The 9,159-nt window shown below is 60.4% G+C and overlaps 1 protein-coding gene across 5 annotated transcripts in view; it reads right to left on the bottom strand.

Annotated features, from left to right (window-relative positions):
* Positions 1 to 1,011: 1,011 nt before the first annotated feature.
* The window catches only part of PPARD (peroxisome proliferator activated receptor delta), a 96,236-nt gene continuing 88,088 nt past the window's right edge, over positions 1,012 to 9,159 (bottom strand). For all 5 annotated transcript variants that reach the window (XM_058306614.1, XM_058306615.1, XM_071218426.1 and 2 more), the window contains 5 exons: positions 6,749 to 6,903; positions 5,909 to 6,047; positions 4,407 to 4,609; positions 3,830 to 4,280; positions 1,012 to 3,129 (listed from right to left, as the gene is read on the bottom strand). In XM_058306614.1, coding sequence (XP_058162597.1) covers positions 2,882 to 3,129; positions 3,830 to 4,280; positions 4,407 to 4,609; positions 5,909 to 6,047; positions 6,749 to 6,903 — 1,196 coding nt within the window. In that variant the 3' untranslated portion in view covers positions 1,012 to 2,881. The remainder of the gene's footprint in view (positions 3,130 to 3,829; positions 4,281 to 4,406; positions 4,610 to 5,908; positions 6,048 to 6,748; positions 6,904 to 9,159) is intronic.

Genomic DNA, 9,159 nt, shown 5'->3' with positions numbered 1-9,159 from the left:
CAGCCCTTTGATCGTGCCACAAAATTTTTGCACAGTTGAGTTTTTACCCCAGGCAGAATTTTTTAAATGTGTAGGTAGTAAAACTTTTCATTTTTTCACTTTATAGGGTCTATGTTTTGTGTGTACCAAAAAGATCTAGCTATGATTATATTATTATAAATGATATATTCATATAAATAAGTATTCTATTTGTTTCTATTTTATTCTTCCAAAAAGATTTTGTATCTGCTTCTGCCAGGCACACAGGAACAGGAATATTACCAGAAATGGGATATTACCTCATTTCTTTTTTTTCTAAATAAACCTTATTTTAGATTTATAGAATTATGGCAGGTAGTGTCTTCTGGTTCTTGTAAAGTCTCTTTCTTCTTCTTTTTCAGTCTAAATGTTTGATTCATTTGCACTGCGCATCTTTAAGAGACCAGGGGCCAACTATCGTCCCTGAGGTTTTGCTCACGGAAGTGCTGGGAGTCTAAGGTTCTGGCTTCAGATTCTGGCTGGCCTCCTCTTAGCATGCTCCCTAATCACTCTCCCTGCACTTCCTCACCTGTCTAATGTCAGGTGATAATACTTACCTTAGAGGTGATATATGTATAACGCCTGGCACACACAAGGTGCTTAAGAGAGACCAGCAGTTAGTGGCACCAATAGCAGGATGCCAGAGTGACATGATGTATCGGCGCCAGAGCCAGGTACAGTAGAAAGCTGGTACTGAGTTATATCTGGTTATTTCAGGGCTGTGAAGATGACTGGCTTTTAACAACTGACACACAGTCTTGGGCTATTTTTCTCCCACCTGATGACGTGGGAAAGGACAGGGAAGTTGGAAAAAACCAACCAACCAAACCACAAAACTCTATTACAAGCAAGGGGAAAGTAAATTCTTACTTTTTTTATACATATGTAAATATTAAAAGATTTATTACAGAAACTGGCTCAAGTGACCGTGGACAGAGGCAAGCCTGAATTTTGTTGGGCAGGCTGCAAGTTGGAAACTCAGGGAAACTCTTAAATATTTAATTCCCATTTATTTAAAGTTCTGTCAGTCTGTGTACACTATTTATATTAAAAACACAGGAAGCTGGGGCTCCTAGCAAAAATATACATTTCAATTTTGGAGATTGTTCAGACACTGAGAAGAGCTGTATCCTCAGCACCAGACCTGGGCGGGGTGGGGGGGCAGGGACAGGGCGCAGGGGGCAGGGTGGGCAGGGCAGGGCAGGCACAGCGCTGGGGCGGAAGGGAGCGCCCCCAGCCCAGATCCCTGGTCGGCTCGGGGAGGGGGTGGACAGGGATCCACAGCGCCGGGCAGGGCAGGCGCTGGCCTCTGCTTGCTCTCCAGGGCATCTCCTGCCCGGGGCTGTGGTCAGCCTGAAGGGCCCTCGGGAAGGAGGACCGGACAAGGGCCAGGAAGTCCAGCTCTATCCCCAGCTCTCCCACTCGCACGGGCCCGGCAGTCCTTCACCCCTCCAGGCCAGATTCCCCTGGGACAAGGGGCCCGAATGGCACTCTGCCCTCCTGCTCAGAGAGTGCACTCCAAGCTGTGCTGCAGCCCTCCTCCGCCTGCGAGAGGGGGGCAGGCAGGGGCAGGAGCCAGAGGAGTGGGCTTGGCAAGGGCCCTGGTCACCAGAGACCGTGGCTGAAAACTGGGGAGGCGGGGCGATGGCAGCAGAGGTGCTGGGACAAACGGACGTCAGGACGAACAGGGCCAGTTTATCCCCGGCACCGCCTCCGTGAGCAGGGGCTGGGCTGACAGCAGGACCCCCTGCCCACGGGCGACTCCGGCCAGCCCTGAGGACATCTCTGCCCGCTCACCTGCAGGCCCCTTCGGGCACTCGCCTGCCTCGAGGAGGGCAGGGTGGCGGGTGCCAAACCTGCAGGTAAAGTGATTTCAGTGCTCGTGTGCTGGAGCCGTAGCTCGGGTGTGTGTGTGTGGAGGGCAGCAGGGCCAGCTGGGCTGGAGCCAGGGCCAGCATCTCCTGGCTGAAGAAAGGACAAGGGGCGTTTTGGCGCTGACCTGGTACAGGAGGCCTGGGCGGCTGCTCCAGGGTGGCGGGAGACGGTGGGTGCCGACGGAGGGCTCGCGCCCGAGCCTGGGGCTGGAATGACGGGTACTGCTCTCTGCTTTCTCCACCGGCCCTCGCCTCCCCTGCGCCTTGCTCTTCTTCACTGGGGGGCAGGGGCCCTTGCTTGGCAAGAACCCCCCTCCTTCAGGCTGGGTGTGGGGTGTCAGTGGAGCCGGGGCGCGCTGCGCAGTGGGGCTGGTTGGGCGAGGGGTCGCCAGCATCGGCCCAGGGAGGGAGGGAACAATCTCTTGGCCCTGACCCTTCGGCCGGGTGTCCTTGGCAGAGGGGCCGGGGAGGCACAGCGCCGCGTTGCTGGTGGGCAACGGCCACGCGGCTCCTGGGGGCCAGGCCCAGGCAGCTTAGTGTTTCTTTGGCTGGCTCCAGCCTTTCGCTCTGAAGGCCGGGGACAGAAGCGAGACTTCCCGACCTGCAGGTGCAGACGGGCCGGCTCCATCCTGCTCCTGGGGAAGGGGCGGGCAAAAGCAGGCCCTGGTCTCTGCTGCTGGTGAAATAACAAACTGTTTCCCAGAAAGGGGGACAGATGTGGGGGCGGGGAGGGAGGAGGAGACGCATCGAGAGGAAGGAAAGAAATGAGCGGGAAAAATTACAGTAAGGGGAATGAGAAGGAGGGAGACGACGGGGAAGGCAAGAGTGAGGACGTGGGCGAGAGGAGAGGCGGAGGGAGGAGCCCAGGGAGCGAGGGGCTGCCGAGGACGTAACAGAGTGCAATTTCACAGCGCAGGGCCGCTCAACGGAAGGTGGGGGGTGGGGGGGGCGCCCCTCCTGGCTGGCTGCGGGGAGGCCCGGCCCGGCCCTCAGTACATGTCCTTGTAGATCTCCTGGAGCAGGGGGTGCAGCGAGGTCTCGGTCTCGGTCTTCTTGATGCGCTGCATCATCTGGGCGTGCTCGGTGACCAGCTGCCGCAGGTCGGCCATCTTCTGCAGCAGCTTGGGGAAGAGGTACTGCGCGTCGGGGTGGTTGGCCTGCAGGTGGAACTCGAGTGCGCGCAGGATGGTGTCCTGGATGGCCTCCACCTGCCGCACGTTCATGAGGCCCGGCCGGTCTGCGGGGACACGGGGGACGTGCAGGAGGGGGTGGGCGCGCGGGGGCCCCCAGGAGGGCCGGCCAGCCCCCCCGGCCCCGCGCCGTGGGGCTGACTCGGCCCAGGCGGGCAGCGCGCCTCCTTAGTGTGATTCCGTCCCATCCGTAACTGGCCCACTGCGTGCTCCAGGCCCCCGCCCTGGCCTCGGCCCCCTTCTTTTGTGTGTGTGTGTCAATAAAGCTCCCCCTGCCCCGTTCCGCAGTGCAGCGCTGGGGTTAAGAGCCACTGCCTGGATCCAAGCCCCATCTCCACCTCTTCCTAGCTGTGAGGCTACGGACGGGCCACTCGGCCTCTCTGGGCTCCAGTGTCCTCATCTGTACCAAGGGGATAATAAAGTACTTCCCATGCAGGGTTGTTCTGGGTATCAAATGAGTTGTCATCTAGGAAAAGGAACTGCCGGTTATCATGCTGTTACGGTTACGCCTTAGAATTTGAAAAGAGCAGATCAAAGGCAAAAACGTCTGCACCTCCTGGTGGTACAGGCCCTCTCAGTCCTTTTTCTACCTACAGCAACCGCTACGTAAGAAGCCCGAGCTGACGCTGCAGCCTCGGCTGGTGCCTGGCACGTTCCGCGGCCACACCGCACCCCCCGCCCCAGCTCAGGCCTGGCACCCGCAGGGAGGGCTGCGTGAGGTCGGCCCCCCTGCCCGGGCTCACCCACCTCCGCACAGGATGATGGCCGCGATGAAGAGCGCCAGGTCGCTGTCGTCGAGCTCCAAGGCGTTGAACTTGACGGCGAACTCGAACTTGGGCTCGATGATGTCGCTGAAGGGCTTGCGGAGGCTGCGCAGGAACTCGCGGGTGACGAAGCCGCTGCCGTTGCCCACCAGCAGCCCGTCCTTGTTGACGATGGAGGCCAGCATGGCGAAGATGGCCTCGTGCACGCCGTACTTGAGCAGGGTCACCTGGTCGTTGAGGAAGAGGCTGCCGAAGCTGGGGATGCTCTTGGCGAACTCGGTGAGCTCGCGCACCGTCTCCACCGTGGTGCACTGGCAGCGGTAGAAGACGTGCACGCTGATCTCCTTGTAGGGCGGCAGGCCATTCACCAGCTGCTTCCACACCAGGCCCTTCTCCGCCTGCCACAGCGTCTCGATGTCGTGGATCACGAAGGGCTGAGAACCCAGGCCCGGTGAGAGGCCGGGCCTCGGGGGACCCCCCGCCCCAGGGGCTTCCCACACCCCCCGCCGGCGGGGGGAAGCCTGGTTCCCCGGGGAGCGGGGCGGGGCGCAGGGACTCACCGCCGTGTGGCTGGCCTTGCCGGTGAGGATGCCGCGGGCCTTCTTCTTGGTCATGTTGAAGTTCTTCAGGTAGGCACTGTACAGGTGCTTGGAGAAGGCCTTCAGGTCGGCCACCTGCGGGTTGTGCCGGCTCCCCTCGCTGGCCGTCAGCCCTGCAGCCAGCTTCCTCTTCTCGGCCTCCGGCATCCGGCCGAAGCGGATGGCTGCACGAGGCGGGGGGAGACGGTCGTGAGGCACCCGGGCAGGGCCGGCCTCTCCAGCCGACTCGTGTCGCCAGCCACAGGCTGCACGGGCCTAAGAAGGAGGCTCCCCATTTAGGAGACCAGGGCCGTTAGAAGACTCTAGAGGGAGCAAGTTGGGAATCCTGGGGTAGCGGCTACAGAACGTAAGCTCCCCGAGGGCAGGCTTTCTCTGTCTGGTTCACAGCGCCTGCACACAAGGACCCGGGCTGGGAGGTGCCATGGCGCGGCGGTCAGGACAGCGTGTGGTGTCACAGGCCAGGGCCTGAGTTCCAGCTTGGCAATGACTTGCTGTGGGACCGGGCAGCCTAGTGCGCCTCCCTTCTCACCAAGAATACTCACACAGTAAGCACGCAACAGCTGTCGCCGCTGGCAGTAGGGCAGACACGAATCTGGCTCATCTCAGAGAAGGATTCAGTCACCCCTGAGATTTTCTAGGGAATCCCCTCACGCCACCCACAGGTAAGAGCCAGGAGCAGGGACACACTGAGGGGACAGGTCAAACCCTGGGCCTGCCAGTCCCCAGTCCAGAGGGAGGGCTCTGGTCCTTCTATCCTCTAAGGTGCAAGAGTTAGGGGCTCCGTGGGTAAAAGCTGGCCAGGCCCTAGAGACTTAAACAAGAGGCCCGCTCCTGTCCTCTGCACGTATGACCCAGAGGGGCGAAGGAGGCACGGGTGGGCTCTGTAACATCCCAGCCCAGGGTCGGAAGACAGGTCTGCAGGAGGCCTGGCGCACAGGGCAGGGAAGGCTGTTTCCCGAGAATGGTCTCCGCAGACGCCTAGCCTGGCTCCTGGGGGCTGGCACGTGGTCAGTTACTGGCTCCTGCCTGCCCTCAATAACCAAGAAGGGCCGAGGGGACCCCTGGCCTTCGCAGCAGCTTGTCACACTGTCAGGACATCTGAGACAGGCTGCAGGCTCTGAGAGTGACACTCCCAACACCATTCAAGCTGGAGTCAAATTCTAGTTCCCTTCTGGGTTAGAGAGGGTGAACCTCGGGCACAGAGAAGGGGCGCCTGCCCCAGGCTGGGGTCCTGGAGCATCCACGATGCATGCTGGGCCATCTGGGGAAGTGGCAGCTGTTAGACCAGCTTGCACTAAATAAAAGCGCCCAGGCTCCGAGGCCAGTTGAGCAGAGTCGCAGCCGACACTTGGGCACTGCTCTCAGGCGCCCCTGTGCTGGGCTGCCCGGGTGCTCCCTGAAACCCCACTTCGGGCAGGCTGTGTGGAGCCAGCAGCCCCTGAGCCTGGCTGGGTCAGGCTCACCATTGTGTGACATGCCCAGGGCCAGGCATTTCTGGAAGCGGCAGTACTGGCACTTGTTGCGATTCTTCTTCTGGATCTTGCAGCTCCGCTCGCACTTCTCGTACTCCAGCTTCATGCGGATGGTGCGGCGGAAGAAGCCCTGCGGGAAAGGGCACAGGTGGCGAGAGGCCACGGGCGAGAGTCCTGCTCTACCTTCAGGGGCGAGCCAAAGGGCCCAGTGAGGCACAAAGGTGTAGAAAGGCCGGAAATTTGGTAGTCATGGGGGGAGGTTTGGGGGGGGGGGGGGGAGGCAAAAGGAAAGGAAACAATTCTAAAACATTTGAAATAATTTAAAAAATAATGTGCCATATTTATTTTAAATGCTCTAAGAATTCTTAAGGCCTCTTTGTTAGTTTGGTAGCATAAAAGCGTATCACGGCCAACTTGTTTCATTCATAAATCTATCTGATTCTATGTATTTTCTAGGTGGCAGTTTAATTTTAAGAGTTTGTGCAATTTTGATGGGTTGTGCATGCAGTTAGGAGGAAGAAGCCAAAACTATTATTCCTGGAAAAAGAAATGCCACCTGCCCCTTCTTTCCTTAAAGAGCTTCCTTTCAGACCTTGGGGTTCAGGACACCCTGAACTTGGAGTTGGCTCAGCCCGAGCCCCACTTGTCCTGCTTTCTGCAGCCAGCCACCAGGGGGCGCCAGCCGCCCAGAGAGCCGGGCGCGGCGGGGTCGGCCCCGGGGCGGGAAAGCCCTCCTCTCCGGCGGGCCGGGGCTGGGCGGCCTCGCGCGGGCGGACTCCGCCGTGGGCGTCCGGCCCCCACCCCGTGCAGCCGCGGCCCCCGCCTCCGTACCTTGCACCCCTCGCAGGCGTGGACGCCGTAGTGGAAGCCCGACGCCTTGTCGCCGCACACGCGGCACTCCATGCTGAGGCTGCCGCCCGGGGCCCCGTCGCAGCCCATCTGCAGCTGGTCCAGCAGCGACGGCGGAGAGGCGCTCCGCGACAGGTCTGCGGGCACAACGGGCAGGCGGCTCGGGCTCCGCCGGGCTGGGCCGGGGGCCCCCAGAGCCCCGGGGGGCAGCGCGGCGCTGCGGACCCGCCCGGGGCCCCGCTCAGCCACCTGAGAGCTGTGTGGCTTCGGGGAGCCACTTAACTTTTCTGAGGATCTGTTTCTGGAAAACGGGGTTAACGACAGGGGTTTTGCTCCTGGGAGGAGGAGCAGAAAGTGGCAAAAGCGTATTCCCTGGAGCTGGACACACAGCAGGGGCTCAGTAAAGGTGGCCGTCGCCCGCCCGGGCGACTTCACCTTGCAGCAGAGGGTGCCTGGGGACCGCCGCCTCGGGGGCGCATGCAGACTCCTTCGCCCGCCCGGGGTGACTCCTGGCCGGGAGGCTGCTCTGGCACAGGCTCACGTGGGCTTGTGGGAGACAGACGTGGTGGAAACTGCAGAGGTGGGGACCAGGAGGCGGCCTGGCCTCCTGCTGCCTGGACACTGGAGCCCACCTGCCCTTGGTCTAATCACCGCCGCCTCGCCCCCCCAGTCCCCCAAAGACCACTCTGTCAGTGGCCACACCGGGGGGTGGAGCGGTGGTCAGGGCTCAGGGCGTCCAGCTCCCTCAGCTTACAGGAGAGGCACCGAGGGACCACAGGAGACCCCCACGGAGGCCCCCGGAGGGATTTCCATCTTAGGTCAGCTCCAAAAGCGCTGTGAAGCTTCTCTTGAGAAGCTCAAGTTCGTTCCCACAAAACCACGTGGCTTCAGGAGAAAGTCGGGGAGTCAGTCGCATTGACTGAGCCAAACACACCGAATTCCTTCACCCGAATGTGCCCGCCTGAACCTCGGTGTGGATAGCCAGGCCAGCAGCTAGCTGTGGTGCCGCCTCCGGGGGGGGGGGGCGTGCTGCCAGTGCCTTGGCAGGACCTGCCGGAGCCCCTTCTAAGCCCCTGCCCTGGGAACTCAGGAACGAGCGGTCTTCCCCGTGGAAAGGGGAACTGACTCAGCCCTTGTCTGCTGACCCCAGCCTGGCCCTGGTCGTGTGACATACGTCCTGCCCGGGCCGTGCTGGCCTTCTCTGTGGCCTCTGCTCGCTTTGGAGGACCAGGCCACCTCCTCGAGGGCACGCTCAAACCAGAGCACCGAGGATCACGGAGGGCGCCTCGGGAGACCCAGGCCGTGGCAACGCTCCATCTGGACCAGGACAGGACGGAACATCTTCCCGGCCTGCGTCCCTCCTGCTGCAGCACAGGACACACCGGCAGGTGACACTGCGGTCCCTGCCACGGCACAAGCCCGCTCCGAGCCAGAGCGTGCGCCTCTCCAGCCCATGCCCTCCTCCCCTCCCAGCTCTCCCGCGGGCCCCGGCCCCACCCTGGCCATGGGAAGCAGCACGAAAAGCAGCAGGACCCAGGCAGGGCGAGCGCCCAGCAGCCTGCTGCCCTCCCAGGCTGGAGAGGGGCTGGGGCGAGCCCAGTCTCTGCTTCCTAAAAATGGCCAGGTCTGTCCCAGGGCCTGAGCTTGCTGCCTCCAGGCATTCCTAGGAATGTAATGTCCTCGGTCCACAGATGGGGGGCAGTGGGGCTCCCCAATCCCTCGGGCAGGGTGCTGGGGGGAGAGTTCTGGGAGGGCAAGGCCTGCGCTGTTTTTCCAGCGGTGTTGCCCCAGCTGACATGGTCTACACATGTTTACTCAGCGTCAGGTGCCCCTCCTAGAACACAAGGGCCAGAGCGCAGCCATCAGGCCACTGCTGTCACCGCACAGTCAGCCGTGCTGATTGCGGGAGCTCCTGAGGCCTGAGCCAGTCCTCAGCGTCACCTGGCTCCGCGTCCTCAGTGTCACCTGGCTGGTGGCTGGGCAGGACTCGTCACTGCTGGGGGTGGTCTAACAGGGCCAATAAAACGCATTACCCAAACCATGTTTTCATGCAAGTTAAGTAGTATTACACCAGTACTGTTTTCAAATCTGTTTACTAAACTTTCTGCTGTATGATAGAGCCTTGTATACCATTCTTTCTTGCAAAGAGGCACTGGACCTAAATTGTACTTGAGACTGAGGCCAACTTGTAAGTTTCTACTAAAATTTTACATGAAGTATGAGAGCTGCTTCTGATTAAATAAACTTGTCCATTTTATCTTGAAAAAAAAAAAAAATGCATTACCAGTTACTGGGAGAAAACGAGATAAAGGGTAAGAACCCTCTGCAGAGGCCCGCGCAGATGCAGGGGCAGAGGGTTTCCGGCACTTCCTGCTCTGATCTGCGTCACCCGT

The sequence above is a fragment of the Dasypus novemcinctus genome, chromosome 11, assembly GCF_030445035.2.
Source record: "Dasypus novemcinctus isolate mDasNov1 chromosome 11, mDasNov1.1.hap2, whole genome shotgun sequence".
NCBI classification, from domain to species: Eukaryota; Metazoa; Chordata; class Mammalia; order Cingulata; family Dasypodidae; genus Dasypus; species Dasypus novemcinctus.
This window is presented reverse-complemented; position numbering and strand designations above follow the sequence as displayed.